The sequence below is a fragment of the Raphanus sativus genome, chromosome 4 (assembly GCF_000801105.2).
Source record: "Raphanus sativus cultivar WK10039 chromosome 4, ASM80110v3, whole genome shotgun sequence".
NCBI lineage: Eukaryota > Viridiplantae > Streptophyta > Magnoliopsida > Brassicales > Brassicaceae > Raphanus > Raphanus sativus.
In genome coordinates this window covers 47,323,911-47,348,208 of record NC_079514.1, presented here as the reverse complement: position 1 = coordinate 47,348,208, position 24,298 = coordinate 47,323,911, and the positions used below count along the sequence as shown (strand labels likewise).

Below are 24,298 nucleotides of genomic sequence, written 5' to 3'. Positions count from 1 at the left end.
GGACGAGATTTGGTGTGTCCGATGAGTTTCTAGACAAGTTTTTGGCAAGGTTTCTAGATGAGCCTTCGGCGAATTCCTGGTGATGTTTGGTAATCCTTCTAGTAAGTTTATAGTTATATCTTTTAGTTTGCCTGTCGATCTGACCCAGTTGATCCGGTCGAGTGGAGTTTTCCATTTCATGTAAGATTACCAAGTCATCATCCTCTTCTTCATGTTCCTTTACGTTAGTTGCATGATCTTGTTTGTTTAGCTTTGGCTTGACATCTTGAGTCAACTAGGAAAGATAAACTCATAGATTTTTAAAAGGCTAAGTAGAAACTTCATGTAACTTTAGCAGTCATGCTAGATTAGTAGTCTTCACTTCAGGGATTTCTAAGAACACATGCTAGGGTTAAGACTTGTCAGTGAAATCTGTGTAGATATCCAAAAGAGTTGAGTAGGAACAAAAAAAAAAACTTCCACACACACATGCTGGACTTTAAGCAATAGGAACTTCATGGCGGTCTGAACACACATGCTAGAGACTGGAGTTGATAAAGTAGTGAGTTTGGACCAGAAACCACAGTCTGTTGTTAGGAACTTAACCTTTTAAACACTGTTGTTCAATTCAAACTTCAAAGTTCTGAAAGTACAAACTCGAAAGAATATTAACAAATACTCACCGGTAGGTGATATAAATAAGTTCAAACTAGCAAAAAACAAACAACAATCAATACTAAAAAAAGGTCCAACCAACATACTGGTTTTGTGGACCAGTTTGAATGGCATCTCTTTTTCAAACTCCAACTTCCTCAATTAGCAAAGTTTGTAATCAAAAGAGGCGATACTTGCGATCTCCATAGAAGTATGCTTCATCATTAGAGAAAACCATAGTCTGAGTTTACTGAGACAATTCCAACAATCTCCACTCGGACAAGCTTGAACCAAGAAGAACAACCTTTTAACAAGCTTGAACCAGGAAGAACCACCAAACAATCTTCAAACAAGAGCAAAGGGGAGGCTCGAGATGAAACAAACATAAGCACACTGATACACCAGAAACAATAAGTCGTACACTTGCCAACAAACATTCTTGTAAATACCATTTACGTCGCAGAACAAGCACCCGAGAATTGATTGAAGGCAGAGGAGAACTTCAATCAAGAATATCATGCCAATCACTCTACATAAACCAGGCGGATAGAAATTCAACTAGGGAACCAACGAAAGAAGCAGCACAGAACCGAAGCAACGATCATCTCAGAGCTATTTGTGAATCACAGGCACAGAAAATCTAAAGTCGTTTCATCGAAACTAGGAATCAGATCGTGTGCACTATTTAATGGGCCGACTAGAATTTTAAAGCCCAATAGCAAGATATGTTGTGTAGTCTGTTCAAACCGTTACAGAAACCAGTGGGATCATTTTTTTTTTGTAAACTATAAACCAGTGGGATCATGAAACAAACCAAGAGAATAGCAAGAGATTTCAGAAACATAAGAACAAATCTTGAGATATAATCCCGCAATTGTAGAATTAAATCTGAATCCCCAAATTATATTGCTAGAAAATCGATATTCATTAACAAGAAAAACCTGTTCATTCAAAGGATCTCACTAATCGGTACACAGTCGATTCAAACCCTAAGTGCTTGTGAATTTGGTAACCGCCTTGGTCCCCTCAGAGACGGCGTGTTTCGCGAGCTCTCCGGGCAACACGAGCCTAACCGCCGTCTGGATCTCCCTCGACGTGATCGTCGGCTTCTTGTTGTACCTAGCGAGCTTCGAAGATTCCTGCGCGAGTTTCTCGAAGATGTCGTTGATGAAACTGTTCATGATCCCCATCGCCTTCCCGGAGATTCCGATGTCGGGATGAACCTGCTTCAGGACCTTGAAGATGTAGATCTTGTACGTCTCGACGCTCTTCTTCGACTTCTTCTTCTTCTTGTCGCTTCCTCCTTCCTTCGAGATCTTCTTCTCCGCCTTTGGACGCTTCTCCGCCGGGGCTTTCTCCGCTGGCTTCTTCTCTGCGGGTTTCTTCTCTGCCGCCTTGGGTGCCATTATCGGTTTGATGAGTTTTAGAGTAAAATGTTTAACGGAAAGATGCGTTTGTGAATGAAAGTATTGGAGGAACCGATTTTCTTATATAGAAGGGTGTGCTCGCTTTGATTGGTTTAGATGTGCTTCACGTGGATTGGTGACGTGGCCTAGATCGGAGACTTTGATTGAACGGACGGGATCTTTCATAGTTTATACTTCCTTTTTGTTTTTAGTCAAGATTGTGGGCTTTAAGTTTTTTTAACTGGGCTTTTGTTTTAGGATAATCATTAACCAGACCAGGCCCTTATTGATGTGGTCACTAGATGTGGTAACACATTTTATTTAATAAGAGTTTTCTTTTTTTTAGGGTCAAATATATAAGTGTCTAGTCTTTTATTTTTTTGCATCATAAGAGCGTCTACTATCTTCTCATATATTTCAGATTCGCATTATCAATTTATCATCCTTGTAGCGGAAACTGAAGGAACATTGCAGCTGCGGCAGTATTTTTTTGCATCATAAGAGTGTCTACTATCTTCTCTTTTTTTTTTTTTTTGACATCAGTGTCTAGTATCTTCTCATATATGTCAGATTCACATTATCATCCTTGTAGCGGAAACTGAAGTAACATTGACAATGAGTGATTTATCAAGGCGAGCATACAAAAACAAACAAGGGAAAAACTCAAAAATTTCGGGTTCAATGACCATAATCATGTGTACTCTTTGCTCTGTTCACAAACATGTATTGTAAATTTGGATCAGAAACAACTTCAGGTGATTTTCACCCATGAGTTTACTGGTTTAAATAGAACGGAACAGAATCCGTAATTTCACCAACGCGTTATTGTTTTTTTTGTCCCGAGTTGTCGTCTGTCCACACATCTGAAATCTTCCCGAGCAATGTCACCTCTCACTGCCAAACCGCTCCTAGGAATTAGACCCTGCCAATTCAACAACAACCATGTAAATGGAGTGATTTGTTTCAACCTTTTGCGATATCTAAGCACAAATAATAAAGGTGCAGTTAAAATCTAAAGTGAAACAAGATTAAAAATTAGCAGATACTTTGAAAAAAACGGTGATGAACTGCAATATGAAAAGCAAGACTAAGATCTAGCACTACAAAATACAAATACTACAGACTAGATTACCACACAGCAACTCTAATGTGTACTGTCTTAGAACTTCCATCAAGGAATGTAATATACCTGGCCATCATATGAAGATTTATACAACACTGACATCTAAGGTTCTTGGACATTGTACTAATGAAAATTAAAAATCATCAATATTGTTTTCTTGGCAAGAAAATACCACCAGACAACTATATGAACTGTATACGAAAGCAATAGAACAAATCTCACTATTCACATTGTGAACTAAATCATGTCTCGCAAGCAGCAGCAGTGAAGCGGAGCAAAAGTACAACAATTAATAAAAGGCGGAAAATAAAAAACAAGACCAGACATTGAATATTAACATGCATTGTAATCATAGTAGGGAAGCAACCATCCACACACCAGGAAAGGAAAAAAAAAACGATTCAAAGCATGCAATGTGAAGAAAGATTGAATCATTAACAATATAAAATGAGAAGAGTTAACTGATCATATTTAGCGACCGTGTGTCATGCCCATGTGCGAATCAAAAATGCAACCGAAAAATTGGCCTACTCTGTAACTACATCCATATTACGTCCCAATTTGTTTTTTTTTTTTCTATCCTAGAGTAAATTTGATCTCACATGAGCCATTGTTATATCAGTCATTAAAAAGTCAATAAAAAAACCAAACCTTGAGGAACCAATGTTGATGTTCCTATGAAGAACCCTACCACGACCACCATCTCCACCATCAATCAACTCTCTCAAACCACCCAAACTCTCCACCTCCTCCTCCTCCTTCTCTTTCACCTCTTTCACCTCCTTCTTCTCCTTACTCGGCAGCTTCACAGGCAACCTCTCGAAGTAATTCCCGTAGATATACTCAGGGGTGTACCCATTCTCCTCATCGAAAAGCATGATATGCCCATGCCACTCCCACACACGGTAATCCGACTCCTCGTCCTCGTGGAACCCGACGCAGATGTGGTGCTCGTTGACCGTCACGGCCTGCCCTGAATTGGGCTTGAGGGAATCGATTCGGCCCGAGACGATGACGCGGATCAGCTCCTTCTCGAGCTTGGCTTCTTCTCGTTCGAGATTGTTTTGGAGGGATGATTCTTCGTCGTTGTCGTTGTCGCTGTCGTCGGATTTGTTGAAGAGGAGGTCGTCTAGGGATTGGGAGAGGAAAGGGGAGTTTGGGGGGCGGATTTGGAGGCGGCCGAGTAGGGTTTGGAGTAGGAGGTTGTCCATGTTGTTGTTGTTTCCGTTGAATGAGCTCATGGCTGGTCTCGTGGCGAATCGATCTTCTTCCTACTTTATCGTCTTCGTTATCGGAGGAGAGGCGTCCCCCACTCGGGTTTTAGAGATAGGAAAGGGTTTTTGGACTTTTTTCTTCTTCAACGAACAAGACTGTAATTACTTTTTTTTTTTTGGTCAAAAGAAGACTGTAATTACTAAAATATCAGTTTTAGAATATAAACGTGGGTAAGCCGGTAATTTCAGAATAATGTAAGGCTGAAATGACAAATGTTGACTTGCAGTTGCAGGCCTCAACGTTTAGAAAATAAAATTTCACATTTTTTAATTTTTTAATTTTTCAAAAGCTTAGATAATCTACAAAGATACAGTAAAATTTTAAAATAAATAATATTTAAATAATTAATTAATAGATTTTATAAAATAATATAAATTTTTAATTAAATCAGTAATATATTCTTATTAATGGATAAAAATTTAATGATAAAGATAATAAAATTGAGTTGTTTTAATTTAAAATTCAAAGTATGCTATAATCTATAACAAATTGTTATTTTTCAAACATCGGCAAATGTGAAATAGAGGAAATATACACTAATTGCTATTTATGATGTGTACAAGGAAAATTTTAAGCATATAGAAATAGACTATTTTGGTCGAATTTTATTATATTTGGAACTATCTGAATTTAGAACAGGCAAATTTATTAATTTTGTTACACTAATTATTTTATTAGATTATTAACTCACTAAGTTTCTATGTTGAAGTTACGTATTATGTTAATAAGAAGCATATAGAAGTAGAGTATTTTTGGTCATATATGTAAAATCAGAATCACATGGAAGTGAAAAAGAAAACAATAAAAAAAAAACAATAACCTACCATGGATTTTCATAAAATTAAGAAACGAAACACAACAATTTCATAAAAGTGAAGAACAAACAAAATGGGTACAATACCAACGTTCTTAGTTTCTTTGACAATTTTTTCGGCATCATCATCTACCGGATTCAGCAAAAGGACATACACAAATACATTCTTTTGAGAACCCTAACATATATATGTTAAGTATTTATACTTTTGTATACACTTCACATCTGTCAAGAAAACAAATGCGAAAATGCAGTTGGAAACTTTCTTTATTGCTTGGATGGTGGTGAAAGAGATCACCGTCTCAAGGTCTCCATGACGTAATCCGCATACAGATCCCTACATGTCACCAAAAAAAAGTAACCAAGTTTGATTAGTTAGCTATTCTATGATAAAGATTACATTAAGTGTAAGTCCATACTATATAGTATGAATTATTATATAACAGTCAGTTTCAAGCAAAGGCTCACATGGAATGCTGAACTGCTTCATAGGCTGCTGTAGCTGGAAGGAAGTCGTTAACGGCTACTTCCTTGTTCTCGTTTTTCTTATCTGTGACAAGAAAAATCCAAGAACATGAGTCTCATCATATACGCAGGTGTCATGAGCAATATGGTTTACCATAATCTCATATCATCCCAAGACAAACAAAGGTTGGAAGAAGATGAAGAAGGGAACACTCACAGTCCTCAAAGAAACGACGAATCTCAGCCAGACGATGAGGTGGAAGCTCCTTGATGTCATTGTAATGACGGTACTCTGGATCGTCAGCGCAGACAGCAATGATCTTGTCGTCTTTCTCACCCTTTTAAAAAATGCATAAAGAGCATCTAGTTTCAGTATCTTTTGGTTTTATACATTGACGACAATCAAAAATGTTGATTTTCTAAACCTGATCGATCATTGGCATAAGACCAATAGCTTTGGCCCGAAGAAAGCATCCTGGGATCACCGGTTCCTGTTGAACAAAATACAATATATGATTCACATGGCATTTGTTCTCTACTATTTTTAAAACAAGAAAATCTGAGACAAAGCTGTAAAGCTGCTTTTGTCCTATGCTAGATTAAGTCCTAGTTTTCATTAAATGCTCAATAACATATCATATCTGCTACATTAAGTCCTATGCTAGATACACCTATATCTAAAATTTGAGCTGCTGAGCTTCTTCAAAGCTTACTGTATGCAAAAATAAAACATAAACACTAACTGATAAAATTATACAACTTTACAACCTTTCACTGCACAAAACAAAGGAAGAAGATTACCTGCATGATGACAAGAACATCAATAGGGTCATTGTCGTCACAGAGGGTACGCGGAATGAACCCATAGTTGTGTGGGTACACAACAGATGAGTAAAGAATACGATCGACCTGAACAAGAGTTATGTAATGTTTAAAAATCATGATGCCGTCTTTTAACAGTGAAAGGGACATTAAACAAAAGCTATCACAATGAAGTTAATACCTTGATGAGACCCGTAGTTTTGTCGAGTTCATACTTCACTTTGCTCCCCTTTCCTATCTCAACCACCTGCAACGACATCCCCATATGCTTTGTTAATGATTCCCAAAGAAGCATCTCAACGATAAACTCACAAATAGCAAATAGGTTTCCTAATCATGCAATACAGCAGAGTCAATCTAGATCCCAAGATATACAGATTAATCTCCAAATACCCACAGTGCCATTCTTTTGTGACAATCGAATTATCAATCCTAGAGCTTAATATCGTTACCAAAATACTTACACAGTTGAAGATTACTGGAGCTTCAGGTCCTATAAAACAGAGCAAACAAGAAGTTAAATATTAGAAGCCAAGTAATCATTTTTTAAAACTGAAAATAAAAAAGGAAACGGTTACGTTATAGCTTTACCTATCTCAAGATCATGCCATGGGTGTGCAGCAACTGATCTATGTGTCAAGGACGAAAGTATCCTCTCATTAAGAGGAGGAACTGAAGCCTGTTTCTCCGCATAGTTCTTGGTAGCAGCAATCTCAATCGGTGGCGCCATATCTGCAAACAACGCACATATCAAACAATGCATCTGTGAACCAACAAAATCTCTGGTGATCAATCTTTACAAATGTAATAGTCCCCAAAGATCCAATCTTTACATATGTTGATGAGTTCTATACCAAAGATCTACACGTATTGAATACAAAACGCAATGCTTGACAGAGAGACACACAAGATGCAAAATCATCTTTTTTTTTTATAAAGAAAAGTTACAAGAAACGTCCAAGAAACGCATAGGTTTTGTTATGTTTTGGGAGCAGTTTTATGGATCATTAAATGTATCTACCGACAAAAACCGTTCCCAAAACAATCTGTCGAAAGTTCGAAACCAAACTCAGATCTACAGGTCACAAGTCCCTCATCTTATGGTCAAACCCCTAGAAACCTAATGAGGAGGAAGAAACAAATCTGATTAACAAGCATTTCGAAGTCCGTACCTGAGCGTAGTAACGAATCTCCCGAGCAAAGAAGAAAACACAGGCACAGATCTCGAGAAGAAGAACTCAAGAAGAACTGAGAAAAAGAGAGTAAAGGAAAGCTAGAGGAGAATGTAGCTGTAAACTATACGCGTTCCCGCTCTCTCTCGCTCTCTGCTTCTCTGCTATTTGAAGGGGCTCTGTTTTTTTATTTAAGGAATATAATAACTCCGAGGAAAATTAATAAAAAGAGTATATTAAATTTAAAAATATCTCATTTTTGAAAATTATAATCGAATATGTTGGACGAATATGTCCTGCCAGTAAGTAGACCCGTGTTAATATGGGAAAAAGTGCCTATTTCAACATGAACTTTACGCGTCGTGCCTATTCCTTCACGAACTTTGTAATAGTGCGTATTCCACACTGAACTAAACAATTTTTTTAAAATACTATATGAACTTTATGCGTCGTGTCTATTCCTTCACGAATTTTATAGTAGTGCGTATTTCACATTGAACTAAATAAAAATCAAAAAATACTACATAGACTCTCAAAATCGTGCTTATTTCAGTATTGAGTGTTAAATGTGTTAGTCATCCATTAATTTTTCAAAACAACGTCATTTTGTATAAATTTTGTGAAACTAAAAATCAAAATAAAATATAAACTTTTAAAATCGTGCTTATATATATTAACTGTCAAATGTAATAGTCATCCTTTAATTTACCAAAAGACTTTATTTTGGTTAAATTTTATGAAATTATTCATCGTTTTTTAATTTTTTTAATTTTATAAAATCTATCCAAAATGACATTGTTTTGATAAATTAATGTATGACTAAAACTTTTAACGGTCAATATATATATATGACCGCCAAAATTGTTAGTCTTTCAAAAAATACTAAATAGATTCTCAAAATCGTGCTTATTTATAAATTGACGGTTTAAGGTGTTAGTCATCCGTTAATTTATCGAAACGATTTTGATAAATTCAATGATGACTATTACCTTTGACAGTCAATTTATATAAGCATGACTTTGAGAGTATATTTTATTTTTAATTTTTAATTTCACAAATTTATACAAAATGACGTTGTTTTGAGAAATTAATGGATGACTAACACATTTAACACTCAATATTGAAATAAGCACGATTTTGAGAGTCTATGTAGTATTTTCGAATTTTTGTTTAGTTCACTGTGAAATACGCACTACTATAAAGTTCGTGAATGAATAGACACGACGCATAAAGTTCATATAGAATTTTAAAAAAATTGTTTAGTTCAGTGTGGAATACGCACTACTACAAAGTTCGTGAAGGAATAAGCACGACGCGTAAAGTTCATGTTGAAATAGGCACTTTTTCCTGTTAATATGTTGTTGGATAATGCGGGGAGAGATATAGACGGAATTCCTAACGGCGGTGGGGTCTCAGCTTCTCAAGGTAAGGTCTGATGCACGTTAACCGTGAGAGTCTCCACCTCCAAATTCTGATTGCGAAGAGTCCACGTTAAGTCTCCGTTAGTTACTGTTGATTGGAGGAATTAGGAATATGCGGAAGGAGCGAGATAGCAAAGATTAGGTGTTGGCGAGTGCACCGAAAGTTCGTGTGCGTGTTTATGACAGGCAATTTATTTGTCGGTGGATTACAAACGGCAATTAAAAGAAAAGGATATGTAATCTTTCGAGTGAATATTCGTTTTCCTTTAATTTACATGTCTAATCCAGAATTGGTCGTGATTAATGTCATCTAAAATCCATACACATTCAAGCATTTGAGCTTAAGATATTCGGTAGCAGGATTATAGCATTAAGATATTACAATGAATTATTTTCTCATGATTACTATTCTAAATCAAAGTTAATCCCAGAAATATACACGTGCGTTCCCACGTAGATACAATCTTCGATTTTACTAATACCAATTGGTGTCGGTGTGTGCCTTGTGGGATGATATATTTTGACCATCTGTCTCGTAAAAGTTAGATAATCGTTTTATTTTGGCTAAGATGGATAATTCATATCCAAACCATTTGATAAGCGGATAAAGTGGACTTAAATGAAATAAACAATCACATACCGCGTAATAATTGCAATTTACATTTAACCAAATATTACTATATGATTAAAAAAATTGATATCTCTAGGGAAATATGTTGATTAAAGTCAGCTTTCCTTAAATGTCAATGGAAACACTCTTCGAATCGAATCCACTTTTAAAAGGGAACTAGATAATGTGATTTTCAAAAGACAAGATTCTCATTGGCTGTGGGTAGTGTATTTTTGGTGGATCTGTCCGCAGGCGATGATCGGTGGATGGGGTTGAGTGATGAATGCTCCACCCATGCAGTGGATATAGATGCTACGTAGGATCACTGTAAGAATATTCTTATCTACGCTTCTATTTATCGGATGATTATTTCCTTAACACCGAAGACAAAAGAAAAAACTTTTAACATATCTTTACCAATTTGTGGGAAAACAGCCATTTAATATCCAATATACCGAATTAATAGGAATTTGATCTAAAGAGTAGTTTATTGTTGTCAAATATATATATGAATTTTCCAAAATTTAAATAACATATATGTTTATTTTTTTGGCGAAATCATACATCAGTCACCACAACAATTATTGCATTATCTAATTTTGCTGATATAAATATTATGTCAGCTAATTTTGTTGACGAGATTATTATATTTAAAAAAAAAAATCAGAATAGTAGTTTTAGTAAAACTAACAAAAATTAATTAAAATAATAATATTTTAATTTTATTTAAAAGATATATTGTAAATTATCTTATTCTATTACAATATCATCCTTATAAGAGTTATATAGTTGTAATGATTTAAATTTAATGTTATTGTTACTTCATAAGTATATATTTTATAGGATTTTCTTTTAAATTTTATGAGAATTTCCCCTAATTTGTTTATCACTACCATTTTCACCTTTGCGTCGTCTTGGAGTTAGTTGGAGGATTCTTTTCGTTCGACTATTTTGTTGATTTACGAGTAAAGATATGGAAAACAACTTTTTAAGACCTTAATCGTTAGGAGTACTAAATATTGTAAGCGTTTAAATGTATAAGACAAACTTGATTGTAAACTACTACTTGCTCAAAAGTACAAGTATCCAAAAGTCACAATAGTTACAAAACGACACACTGTCTTGTCTCCCATGATTACATTATTTCATTTCAATACACATTATTTCAGTAATTGTTTCACATATGATGTGATAATAGATATACGTACGTGAATCAACAAGCATATCACATCTACCTGCTGTCTGTCTGTCTGTTTATACCTTTGGAATACTGAATATGACTTATTAAATGTTAAGTAGGTCAGGGTCTTCAAACTATTGGATGTGAATAGTATCATCGAAACAATCGAAGCAGCAGGCAGTCCCTTTTAAAAAAAACATTAAAAATTTTAGACGAAACATTGAATATATGTTGAGAACCACCTGGTGGTCGACCCATATCCGGTTCGACTAAACCGGATCAGGTGCAGCAATAGTACCAGCCGGCTATGTCTTGCCTTTTCCATATTATTTGTAGCTTTCCATTTATTTAGACATTACCATAGTTCTCTTGTATTTGATTTTTCTTTTTTTTGTTGGATAAAGTTTCCATTATTCTTATAACGGTCTAAACTCCTTGTATATATAGATTACTTACGAGATGAATAAGATTAACATTTTTCATAAATTTCTAGTTTCACAACATGTTATCAGCACGAGAGCTCTGATAAACCCTAAGCTAGAAATCGATTACAAACCCTAATAATCGATTTTACTCTCTCTCATCAAGATCATCATCCGATTATCACCCAACCTAAGCAAGCAGCTGATAACCATCAGCTCCCATCCGACCCGATCACCACCAGCCTATAACAGCTCCCATCCCGATCCGATCAAGCACCCGCGAGACACCACCCGATCCAAAGGAGCAGCCGATAGAAGATCCAAGCAACCTGATTGAAAGGTGGAGCCGATTGCGACCATATCAACCAGTTTATCCTCCGATTCCGACTCGTATTGGATCATCACTGACTGGTGGACCATTCAACCCGAAAAGGAGGTTCAGAAATGAAAGATGATATGGATGTTCTGGTTGTGGACAGTGGATCCAGCCATACAATTCTAAGAAACAAGAGATATTTTATCAATCTCACGATTAAGAGTGCCAATATAAGTACAATTGCAGGCATTGCCGGTTTGATAGAAGGCTACGGCCAAGCAAACATCTTATTGCCTAAAGGGACTCATCTTGAGATTCAAGATGCATTGTATTCCCCTAGTTATAAAAGAAGCCTGTTGAGTTTCAAAGATATAAGATTGAAAAGAGTCCTAGATACTATACCGGCATATGCGACTGGTCATTATCATACAAAGACCAGCATGATAGAAGCCAATGCCGTATTGTACAAGAGGTTCACGGACGAGTTCACTCTTTGGCATTACCGGTTGGGTCATCCAGGTTCAAACATGATGTGAAAACTGATTATGAATTCAAATGGGCACAGTTTGAAAGAAAATAGAGTTATCCCAAAGAATCTCACATGTGAAGCACGTTCACAAGGAAAACTCATCACTAGGCCATCACCAGCAAAAGTGAATAAGGAAATGATAAACTTTCTGGAAAAATACATGTGGATATATGAGGACCAATACACCCACCTTGTGGGACGTTTAGATATTTTATGGTCCTGATTGATGCATCTACAAGATTGTCACATGTTTGTCTCTTATCCACACGAAATTTGGCACTAGCAAGGCTGCTAGCTCAGATGACTGAAAGCACATTTTCCGGACTTTCCTTTAAAGACTATACATCAAGACAATGCTAGTGAATTCACGTCCCAAGCCTTTAATGATTATTGTATGTCTATGGGGGTAAGTGTTGAACATTATGTGGCACATGTACATACACAAAATGGCCTTGCCGAATCGTTTATAAAACGGATTCAGTTCATAGCTCGGCCACTACTCATGAGATCAAAACTCCCGGTCTCGGCTTGGGACATGCAATGTTACATGCGGCCGAGTTGATTTGCATCAGGCCATCTAGTGAACATCAATACTCGCCATCCCAGTTAATTACGGGTCATGAGCCAGACATATCCCATCTCAAAACTTTTGGATGCGCCGTCCAAGTGCCTATAGCACCACCACAGAGAACTAAGATGAGACCTCAAAGGAGGATGGGAGTATATGTTGGATACGATTCCCCCACCATAATAAAATACCTGGAGCCGACTACGGGTGATATGTTTAAGACCAGGTATGCGGATTTTCATTTTGATGAATCCAAGTATCCAGTACTAGGGGGAGATAATGGTAAGTTGGTACATGATATCATATGGAATTAAACATCCATTAATTGGCAAGATCCTCGGACTCAAGTGTGTGATTTTGAGGTCCAAAAAATAATACATTTACAAAACCTAGCTCATCAATTGCCAGATTCCTTTACTGACCCGAATAGAGTGACTAAGTCATATATACCAGCAGCCAATGCACATATACGAATTGATGTCGAAGAGGGACACAATCAAGTTGTTACAGAGTCTAAGGCACGTTTGAAACGTGGTAGACCATTAGGTTCCAAAGATAAGAACCCTCAGAAAACAAAGAAAGGTGCAGCATCCGAGGCTGGAACCCCAGACATGGTCGTGGTCGATCCGACCCGGGATGGGACCACGTCCGACCAAAGAGGCTTAGGCATGGCCGACGGTTCAGTAGTACCGACCAATGTTGCTCGGGACGCCTTGCTTCATGGTACTGTCGATCCGGAGAATAATAATGAGATCTCAATAAATTATGTCTTGTCTAGGAAACAATGGAAAAGAAAAAATGTCGACAACACTGATATATTTGCATATGAAGTAGCACTTGAACTTATGGAAAATGAGGATCATGAACCCACGTCTATATATGAATGCATGCAACGACCAGATTGGTTGGAATGGAAAGAATCCATTAACGTAGAGTTAGAATCATTGAGAAAGAGAGGTGTGTTCGGACCGATCATCCAAACACCTCATGATATAAAACCAGATGGATATAAATGGGTCTTTGTGAGGAAAAGAAATGAGAAAGGAGAAGTTGTGAGATATAAAGCACGACTTGTTGCACAAGGATTCTCACAAAGACCATGAATAGATTATGAGGAGACATACTCCCCTGTGGTGGATGCTACGACCTTAAGATTCTTGATAGGTCTGGCCGTGAGAGAAGGTCTAGATATGCGGTTAATGGATGTTGCAACCGCCTACTTATATGGTCCACTGGATAATGAGATTTATATGAGAATCCCAGATGGTATTGAAATGAAAAACAAAGAGTGTTCTCGAGAACAGCATTGTATAAGATTGAACAAGTCTCTTTATGGATTGAAATAATCAGGTTGAATGTGGTACAATCGATTGAGTGAATATCTCCTGAAAGAAGGATACAAAACGACCAGATATGTCCATGTATATTCATAAAGAAGTTCAGTAAGGGCTTTGTGATCATTGCAGTGTATGTAGATGATCTAAATATCCTAGAAACCTCTGGAGAGATTTCTCAAACAATTGAATATCTAAAGAAAGAATTCGAGATGAAAGATCTCGGGAAAACAATGTTTTGTTTAGGACTACAACTTGAGTACATAAAAGATTGAATCATTGTGCATCAAATGGCATATACAGAAAATGTACTCAAGAGGTTTAATATGGATCAGTCTCACCCATTGACAAGCCCCATGGTCGTGAGAAGCTTAGATCCGATTAAGGATCCATTTGGTCCAAAGAGGGACGATGAGGAAGTCCTTGGTCCCAAAGTGTCATATCTCAGTGCCATAGGAGCTTTGATGTATCTGGCCGGCCACACCAGACCTGACATCAGTTTTGCCGTGAATCTATTGTCTAGATTTAGCTCTTGTCCGACCCAAAGGCACTAGAACGGGATAAAACATATTCTTTGGTACCTACAAGGAACGAAAGATTTGGGTCTTTTTTATACTAACCATTTTAAGGAAGGTTTAGTTGGTTTTGCTGATGCAGGTTATCTATCAGATCCCCATCATGCTCGATCTCAGACTGGATATGTCTTTACACACGGTGGTACGGCTATATCCTGGCGGTCTATGAAGCAGACCATGGCGGCCACTTCATCCAATCCCGCCGAATACTTACCATCCATGAGGCCAGCCGTGAGAGTGTATGGTTAAGGTCCATGACACAATATGTTCGAGTTACTCGTGGGATGTCCGAGGGAAAAGATCCACCGACCGTGATGTATGAAGATAATGCATCCTGCATTGCACAGCTCAAGGACGGCTACATCAAAGGAGATAGGGCGAAGCACATTCTGCCCAAGTTCTTCTTTACCCACGAGTTACAGAAGGCCGGCGAAGTACAAGTCTTACAAGTTCGTTCGAGTGAGAATTCAGCAGATCTCTTTACCTAATCATTACCGACCTCGACATTCAGGAAGCTCATCGACCAGATAGAGAGGCGTCGACTGAAGGATCTTCAGTGATGCATTCATCACGGGGAGTAGTGTGTGTTGTACTCTTTTTTTTTCACCGGGTTTTGTCCTACTGGATTTTCTTGAGAAGGTTTTAATGAGGCAACATTAAAGCACATTACAACTCTGATCAGATGTGTCGACCAAGGGGGAATGTTGAGAACCACTTGGTGGTCGACCCATATCCGATTCGACTAAACCGGATCAGGCGCAGCAAGAGTACCAGCCGGTTATGTCTTGCTTTTTCCGTATTACCTATAATTTTCCATTTATCTAGACATTACCATATTTTTCTTGTACTTGGTTTTCCTTTTCCTTATTGGATAAGGTTTCCATTATTCTTATGACGATTTTATGACGGTCTAAACTTCTTGTATTTATAAATTACTTATGAGGTGAATAAAATTAACATTTTTCATAAATTTCTAGTTTCACAAGAATATAGACCTTTTCATAAACATTTTGTTAAAAAAATATGTTGCATTTCTCTATTTAAGCCAATATATTTTTTTCATCGGAAAAGTTAGAAAATTGTAAACATATAAATTCTTTTTATATATATATATATGTAATTTTATTTATAACTTCCATCTGATTCCCATAATTTTCGGACCCACTTGTGTGAAAGTTGACGGCTTCATACAACTATAAATAAAAATAATCATATTAAACATGCTCGATAACAATATAATTGACATCAATTTTTTAACCATAAAACATAACTTCAATTCCATTCCTAACAAGTCTAAATCAATATAAATGTAACAAGTCTAAATGGATAGTCCTATTAAATTTTAATATTAAATAGGTTGGTTTATTTTATTGTCAATTATACTTGATATATATACTCTGAAAGATTAAATGGACTAATTTAGATACTTAATCATTTTAAGAATATTTTAATATATTAGGACTGTTTTAGTAATAATAATTTTTTAAAATGTTATACACAAACATATAAATGAAAAATTTTAACATATAAGAAAAAATATACAAATGTTATATATTTACAGAAAAAAAAACATATTACAAACCGATATTATACCGGCGAGTCAAGATCTAGAATAAACAAATATGATTACAAAAACAGACATACGAATATTTGATTATAAGGAACAAAGAGTATGTTAGATCAACTTTTAAATTGCTATTATTTTATTAAATAGATTTTGATTAAAATTAATACATAAATATGATTACAAAAAAGTATAAATATGATTATAAAAGAAAAAATAAATATTAAAATTAAATTAAAAAAATAAAAACAAAATATATACCCGTCCAGAATCTAGTGACTTGTTAAATGTTAAATATGTCACGGTCTTCAAACTATTGGATGTGAATAGTACCACCGAAACAATCGAAGCAGCAGGCAGTGCCGTTTTTTTTTTTTTTTTTAAATTTAAAAATCTTAGACGAAACATTGAATATAGACCTTTTCATAAACTTTTTGTTAAAAAAATATGATGCATTTCTCTATTTAAACCAATATTTTTTTCCATCGGAAAAGTTAGAAAATTGTAAACATATGTATATTTATCGAGTTTTGTTTTGTTATATATGAATTGGTTTTAGCTGTTACGAATTCTTATTATAACTTTATCACGTATTTAGTCTTTTAACAATTTAAACTATGTTCTTAAAATCAGTAAAATAACACTGAATTTTTTTATGGATCTATAGATTTAGGACAACCACTCCTGAGTCCTGTCAGCCATGGTCAAGAGCCGGATCTGGCAGCAAGGGAGGCAAAATTTGCTACCACCGGTCACAGAACAATGTAATCATATGGTCGATAAAATTGAAACGCAGGTGTTGTTGACGTTGAATGGTATCAAATATCAATCAATCATTCATGAACGTTTTGACAAACTGATTAAAATGCTCTCAAGTCTGAATCGTATTTTCGCTGCATTCATGCAAAAAGCTAAAGCTAAGTTCATGGAAAATCAAATCTCAGAAAGCACATGGACATCAAATCCCACTGTTAACAAAAAAAAACTTCATTTTAAGGTGGCAAAACTTTAAATTTAACTTTTAAATTTGTATATTTATACTATGGTCTTTGTAACCAATAGAAGTTACAAAAAAATCGTAATTAGTTTATATATAACGACAAAAACATCCACTAAAAAATTACTAACAATGTTAATCAAAAAAATACTATATTCTAATAAAGATAAATTAAATAAATAAAAATACAAACTAAATCATAAAACTTAACTAAAATATAGTATTATTCATTAAATTAGTTATATAATGCTTTTTTAACAACTAGTTATATAATACTTTTATATATGGTCAATTATATATTATTAAAGTGATAAATAAACTTCTTTATTTTCTATTTATAAATTACAGCAAAATATCAGAAATCATATATTTTCGTTTACAGTGTACATACGATTTGAACAAAAAAAAACATAAAAAGAACTTAAGAATAACAAACAAAAATTTCCTACTTACACCAAAAATTATGGATAAAATTTAACGAAGTAATAAGTCTATGATCAAATTTACCTGAATATTAATAATATTAAAATATTTTAGTTGACGTAATATTTATGTTCTCATGTAATTTTATGTTTTGTATTTTTGTTTTCTTTTCTTTTGGATTTGGATTCAATTTATTGTAATTGTTTTTATAATATTTATCTTCAATTTATTAATATATGTTCCATTTGGCATGAAATAAAAAATATATGGACTACAATAATAATTATAAAACTTATAAAAAATAGTTGAAAGACACATAATTGTAGTTTTTTTAAACATATTTAATTTTCAATATGAAATTTTGTATATTAAACTTAAAATATGAAGTTTTACTGTTTAAAACTTTTCAAATTTTTTTAAATTTGAAGTTGTTTTATGGAGAATGTTGAAGTTGAGATGTCTTAACTTAATTTTAAAAAAGAAAAATGAAAAAGATTCGTCAATTTTGTTGGGTTGGATCAGTAAGGTCAAACTAAAAATTTGTTTCCATATATGTTCACCAGCCCAAGGCCTTTTATCCACTATAAGTTAAACGGCGACGTATGAATGCCATCACAGGTTAACCAAACAGAAAACCGAAGTCCACGCGCCAACAGATCTCCATCGCGATCGAGATCCAACGACCCAGATCCACTCCCTCTCCTTCTTCCTCAAAAGAGAACAAAAAAAAATATTCTGAATACAAACAATGTATTCTAATAAAGATGAATTAAATAAATAAAAATACAAACTAAATCATAAAACTTAATTAAAATATAATATTATTCATTAAATTAGTTATATACTTCTTTTATATATGGTCAATTATATATTATTAAAGTGATATATAAACTTCTTTATTTTCTAAAAAAATGAATTAGAAAAAGGGGGTTATTTATAAATTACAGCAAAATATCAAAAATCATATATTTTCGTTTACAGTGTACATTCGATTTGAACAAAAAAAACATTAAAAAAAACTTAAGAACAACAAACAAAACTTTCCTACTTACACCAAAAAATTATGGATAAAATTTAACGAATTAATAAGTCTATGATCAAATTTACCTGAATATTAATAATATTAAAATATTTTACTTGACGTAAAATTTATGTTCTCATGTAATTTTATGTTTTGTATTTTTGTTTTCTTTTCTTTTGGATTTGGATTCAATTTATCGTAATTGTTTTTATAATATTTATCTTCAATGTTATTAATATATGTTCCATTTGGCATGAAATAAAAAATATATGGACTAAAATAATAATTATAAAACTTATAAAAATTAGTTGAAATACACATAATTGTAGTTATTTTTAAAGATATTGAATTTTAAATATGAAGTTTAACTGTTTAAAAATTTTCAAAATTTAAAAATTTGAAGTTGTTTTATGGAGAATGTTGAAGTTGAGATGTCTTATTTAAAAAAAACTAGATCTTGATCTGTGCGACCGCACGGATATTAATTTTCAGTTTTAGTTTTATTTATTTATACTAAATAGTATATTTATAATATTTGATCGTTTTATATTGACTAAGCTAGGGATATATATTTGGGTATCTACTCGAATTCGGTTAAAATTTATTCGGGTTTGAGATTTTTGAGTTTAAAGATTCTAGCTCTATTCGGATATTTACAAACTTTGGTTCCTGTTTGATTAAGATCTTTGCGGGTTTGATAACCCGTTTAAATTATTTTAAAATTTTCAAAATTTATATATCTTTAAATATCCTTAAATCTAAAAAAACATAACATGTAAATTTGAGTAATCTAAGCTAAAGTACCTAAATTAAAAATTAAAATAAATTTAACTTGAATATTTGGATGAAGAATAAATATACATATATTTTAAGTATTTTTGGTGTTTTGATTATTGTTTATCTACTTTAGATGTTTACTTTTGACTTTTTTTTTATATTTCAAATCAGCTTAAAATAGCTTATATCTTGGATATTAACTCGAAAAATAGCTAACATATTGAAGTATATAAATATGATTTAAATACATTCGAATATCCAAAATATTTCGTTCGGATAAGGTTTAGTTATGGTTCTCTAGATACCAAAATGGTAAATCCGTTTGGATATTATCTAGTTTCGGTTCAAATTTGATAATATTTTTTTTCGTTAAGATTTGTTCAATGAAAAGTTGATATTATAATTCCCATGAATTGTTTGTCCAATAAAAATGTATTTTTTTTGAATTTGACATTGATTTAATTAAGAAGTGAATGAAGTGTATTTAATTCAAATTTAATTTTAGAAAACACATTAATGTAAGTGGAAAAGACAAAACATTAAAATAGGAAGTATTATTTAATTGTGTATTTAATTCAAATTTAATTTTGGAAAACACATTAATCAAAGTGGAAAAGACAACATTAAAATAGGAAGTATTATTTAATAAAATATTCTGATATAAATTTTAAATTTCCTAACTAATAATATAGAGGTGGGTCATAATTTTTTCCAATTTAAAAATCTTAGCATCCCTCAAAAACTAAGAAAATAAAATTATAAATACATAAAATATATAACCATATTTGGAACTATAATTTCTATTAAAATAATTTTTTTAAAGAAAAATAATGTTGCGTTGTTTTGTTTATTTCTGGAGCTTGACCCGTAACCTTATAAATATTTTCTTTCCCTTTAAAATTTTTTCTCTGTACTAATGGTATACTATATATATTTGTAAATTAAAATGTATTACATAATTATTAATATAACATTTTAAAACATAAATTTTTATTTATTACTTTAAAATAATTATATTTGGTGATTTAGTCGTCTATTATATCACAGTGTATCATATAAACAAATCTTATATTTATAACTATTTGGACTTATATAGGAAGCATTATTCTAATAATATATCAAAAAATATTTATATTTTTATTTATATGTTATATAATTTATTATGATGTGTGATTTTTTATTTTATTATTTATTACTAATAAATATTAAAAATATTTAATATGTTAATACAAAATATATTAGGAAATATATTTTGGTTAATTTTATTAAATCTATTATTTAAATTAGAAAAAAACATTAAATGATTAAATCTATTATTTAAATTAGGAAAAGACAATCATACTTAAATATAGCTTCATTTAATACCTCAATGGCATTGAAATGTAAATATAGTGAAAACCAAGGGTTAATCTAATTTTGTACTTCTATTTTAATAGAATAGATTAATAATATAAACTAGATCTTGACCCGCCCGATCGGGCGGGTATTTATTTTATGTTTTTTTATTTTTCTTTTAATATTAAATGATGTATTTGTAATATTTACATATAAATTTAGATTGGAAATTAATCTTTGAAGTTATAATAAAAATTAAAATTAAAATTTTAATAAAATATTCTGATATAAATTTTAAATTTCCTAACTAATAATATAGAGGTGGGTCATAATTTTTTTCCAATTTAAAAATCTTAGCATCCCTAAAAAACTAAGAAAATAAAATTATAAATACATAAAATATATAACCATATTTGGAACTATAATTTCTATTAAAATAATTTTTTAATGAAAAATAATGTTGCGTTGTTTTTGTTTATTTCTAGAGCTTGACCCGTGACCTTATAAATATTTCTTTCCCTTTAAATTTTTTCTCTGTACTAATGGTATACTATATATATTTGTAAATTAAAATGTATTACATAATTATTAATATAACATTTTAAAAACATAAAAAATTTATTTATTACTTTAAAATAATTATATTTGGTGATTTAGTCGTCTATTATATCACAGTGTATCATATAAACAAATCTTATATTTATAACTAATTGGACTTATGTAGGAAGCATTATTCTAATAATATATGAAAAAATATTTATATTTTTATTTATATGTTATATAATTTATTATGATGTGTGATTTTTTATTTTATTATTTATTACTAATAAATATTAAAAATATTTAATATGTTAATACAAAATATATTAGGAAATATATTTTGGTTAATTTTGTTAAATCTATTATTTAAATTAGAAAAAAACATTAAATGATTAAATCTATTATTTAAATTAGGAAAAGACAATCATACTTAAATATAGCTTCATTTAATACCTCAATGGCATATAAATATAGTGAAAAACTAAGGGTTAATCTAATTTTGTACTTCTATTATTAATCTATTTTAATAATAGAATAGATAAATGAAAAAGAATAGTCAATTTTGTTGGGTTGGATCAATAAGGTCAAACTAAAAATTTGTTTCCATATATGTTCACCAGCCCAAGGCCCTGCTACTCACTATCCATTAAACGACAGTGTATGAATGCCATCACAATTTAACCAAACCGAAAACCGAAGTCCACGCGCCCACAGATCTCCATCGCGATCGAGATCCAACGACCCAGATCCACTCCCTCTCCTTCTTCCTCAAAAGAGAACAAAAAAAAAATATTCTGAATCTTCGAAAAGTCGATCGGGAGGAAACAAAAAAAAATCAACGGCCGATTCTGACGATTCATCTCCGCCGAGCAGATCTGGTACTTCTTTCCGTTCTCAATCTCTCTCTCTCTCTCGTGTTTTCTTCGTAACGTTGGTTGTTTTTTTTTGCGTCACACAGTGAATTGATTCTCGTCTATTACTACTCATTCTCGCGATGGCTGCTCCTCCTGCTAGAGCCCGTGCTGATTACGATTACCTCATCAAACTTCTCTTGATCGGAGACAGCGGTATGTTTCTTCACTCAGATCGCGATGCTGCATTTATCGATTTCGTTTATTTTTTTGTCGATTCGATTTGCTTTTTGTTTGACGGATCGAACAGTTAGTGATTTGAGTTTCTCGATCTTCCATTTACGACGAGTCAGGCCTGATGGTGATGTGATCTTTCATCAGCTTAGACTTTTGATTTCTGATAGAGAGTTTGTTGTTATCTAATGGAATGGGACTAATGGTTTTAAAATAGTCTTAACTTGAGCCATGTTGATCGTATACTTGTGTTGATTGCTGTAACTGTTTCCCTATTGTCTCAAGTTGTGGATTTATCTAAGCCTTTTCTTACTCGTAACTCTTGCTTTACCAGGTGTGGGTAAAAGTTGCCTCCTTCTACGTTTCTCTGATGGCTCATTCACCACCAGTTTCATCACAACTATTGGGTATGATCTCAATGCTCACACTTGCTCTTTCTTCTATGTGCTTGTCTGCTCTCATTCAAGTTGTTTTTGTTTGTTTGTTTGTTATGCGTTTGAAAGTATTGATTTCAAGATACGGACTATTGAGCTAGATGGGAAGAGAATCAAGCTGCAAATCTGGGATACTGCTGGACAGGAGCGGTTCAGGACTATCACAACTGGTTTCTCTTCCATTTTTTTTTTGCCTTTAGAATATACTCTTTCTGTTATATATGCATTCTATGGTGAGAACCTGGAATACCCACCCAAGTGGTTTCTTCTTATTGCAGCATACTACCGTGGAGCCATGGGCATCTTGCTCGTGTATGATGTCACTGATGAATCATCTTTCAACAGTAAGTATTTATCTTTAGTTTCAAATTACAGTCCAATTCTAGCCTCTAGGCATCGTGCAAGTTTATACTCTTCCATCTGTTTAGCATTATTATTGTTTTCTAATCACATTTGTTCTTTTTCCAGATATCAGGAATTGGATCCGTAACATTGAGCAGCACGCTTCTGATAATGTCAACAAGATTCTTGTGGGGAACAAGGCTGATATGGATGAAAGCAAACGAGTCTCTCTCTTTTACCCTTCTCATTTATCTTCCTGCTTATTCACTTACATGATTTTGTCTAGTTAGCGAACACACTGATGCGTTTTGTTTTCCCAGGCTGTGCCAAAAGCGAAGGGTCAAGCTCTTGCAGATGAATACGGAATGAAGTTTTTCGAGACTGTATGTTGTGGTTCTATGTTTTTGTTACGTGTAAGGTCCAACTCTTTTTTGGTTTGGTTAATTAACGTTGATGAGTTTGGTTTTGCAGAGTGCCAAGACTAACCTAAACGTTGAGGAAGTTTTCTTTTCAATTGGTAAAGACATTAAGCAAAGACTTGCAGATACCGATGCAAAGGCTGAGGTTCGTTGGTTTTCAAAATTTTATTTTCAATGTCATCATCATCTTAATACATTGAAATTGTCATCTCCATCATACATTGCAATTAGGTTGTGTGAAGGTATAGAGTAATAAGTTTAGAGCTTTATCAATCATATGATAAGTCCAGTATTGATCAAACTTAACATTTTACCGTGTGTACCAAATGGTTTTAACGTTGTTTCTTTTTATCTGATGTTTGTAGCCACAAACAATCAAAATCAACCAAACCGATCAGGGTGCAGGGACATCTCAAGCTACTCAGAAATCAGCATGTTGTGGTTAGTAGAAAACTGGTCCCTCACACCACCATCGAAGGAGAGAATCTGGCTTCTGAGAAAGAAAATCTTCTAAATGCGATGGTGTTTTCTACGTATTCTTTTTACAATTCTCTGTTTCCCCCTAACGGGTATAGTGTGAAGGACATATGTTTCTGGTATGGACTCCCTCACATCAGACTTGACTTGTGATAATATCAGATTTTCTCACTCACACTCCAACCGCATCTTTTTCTATTTGATCTTGCTGTGAAACTG

The 24,298-nt window shown here is 33.3% G+C and overlaps 4 protein-coding genes across 4 annotated transcripts; 1 reads left to right on the top strand and 3 right to left on the bottom strand.

Annotated features, from left to right (window-relative positions):
* Window positions 1-1,451: 1,451 nt before the first annotated feature.
* Window positions 1,452-2,107, bottom strand: LOC108849138 (histone H2B.8). The gene has a single exon (XM_018622647.2). The coding sequence runs from the start codon at window positions 2,037-2,039 to the stop codon at window positions 1,623-1,625; it is 417 nt and encodes a 138-aa protein (XP_018478149.1). The 5' UTR covers window positions 2,040-2,107; the 3' UTR covers window positions 1,452-1,622.
* Window positions 2,108-2,684: 577 nt separating this feature from the next.
* On the bottom strand, window positions 2,685-4,539 carry LOC108849220 (uncharacterized). The gene is made up of 2 exons (XM_018622754.2): window positions 3,814-4,539; window positions 2,685-2,961 (listed from the first exon to the last, which is right to left on the bottom strand). The coding sequence occupies exons 1-2, from the start codon at window positions 4,401-4,403 to the stop codon at window positions 2,955-2,957; spliced, it is 597 nt and encodes a 198-aa protein (XP_018478256.1). The 5' UTR covers window positions 4,404-4,539; the 3' UTR covers window positions 2,685-2,954.
* A 739-nt stretch (window positions 4,540-5,278) lies between these two features.
* Window positions 5,279-7,888, bottom strand: LOC108849203 (soluble inorganic pyrophosphatase 4). The gene is made up of 9 exons (XM_018622727.2): window positions 7,711-7,888; window positions 7,130-7,270; window positions 7,003-7,031; window positions 6,720-6,785; window positions 6,518-6,625; window positions 6,142-6,207; window positions 5,934-6,054; window positions 5,720-5,801; window positions 5,279-5,588 (listed from the first exon to the last, which is right to left on the bottom strand). The coding sequence occupies exons 2-9, from the start codon at window positions 7,266-7,268 to the stop codon at window positions 5,546-5,548; spliced, it is 654 nt and encodes a 217-aa protein (XP_018478229.1). The 5' UTR covers window positions 7,269-7,270; window positions 7,711-7,888; the 3' UTR covers window positions 5,279-5,545.
* Window positions 7,889-22,033: 14,145 nt separating this feature from the next.
* Window positions 22,034-24,256, top strand: LOC108848365 (ras-related protein RABE1a). Its single transcript, XM_018621711.2, has 9 exons — window positions 22,034-22,200; window positions 22,281-22,389; window positions 22,742-22,814; window positions 22,911-23,011; window positions 23,120-23,185; window positions 23,310-23,407; window positions 23,504-23,566; window positions 23,655-23,747; window positions 23,968-24,256. The coding sequence occupies exons 2-9, from the start codon at window positions 22,317-22,319 to the stop codon at window positions 24,046-24,048; spliced, it is 648 nt and encodes a 215-aa protein (XP_018477213.1). The 5' UTR covers window positions 22,034-22,200; window positions 22,281-22,316; the 3' UTR covers window positions 24,049-24,256.
* The last annotated feature ends 42 nt before the right edge of the window (window positions 24,257-24,298 follow it).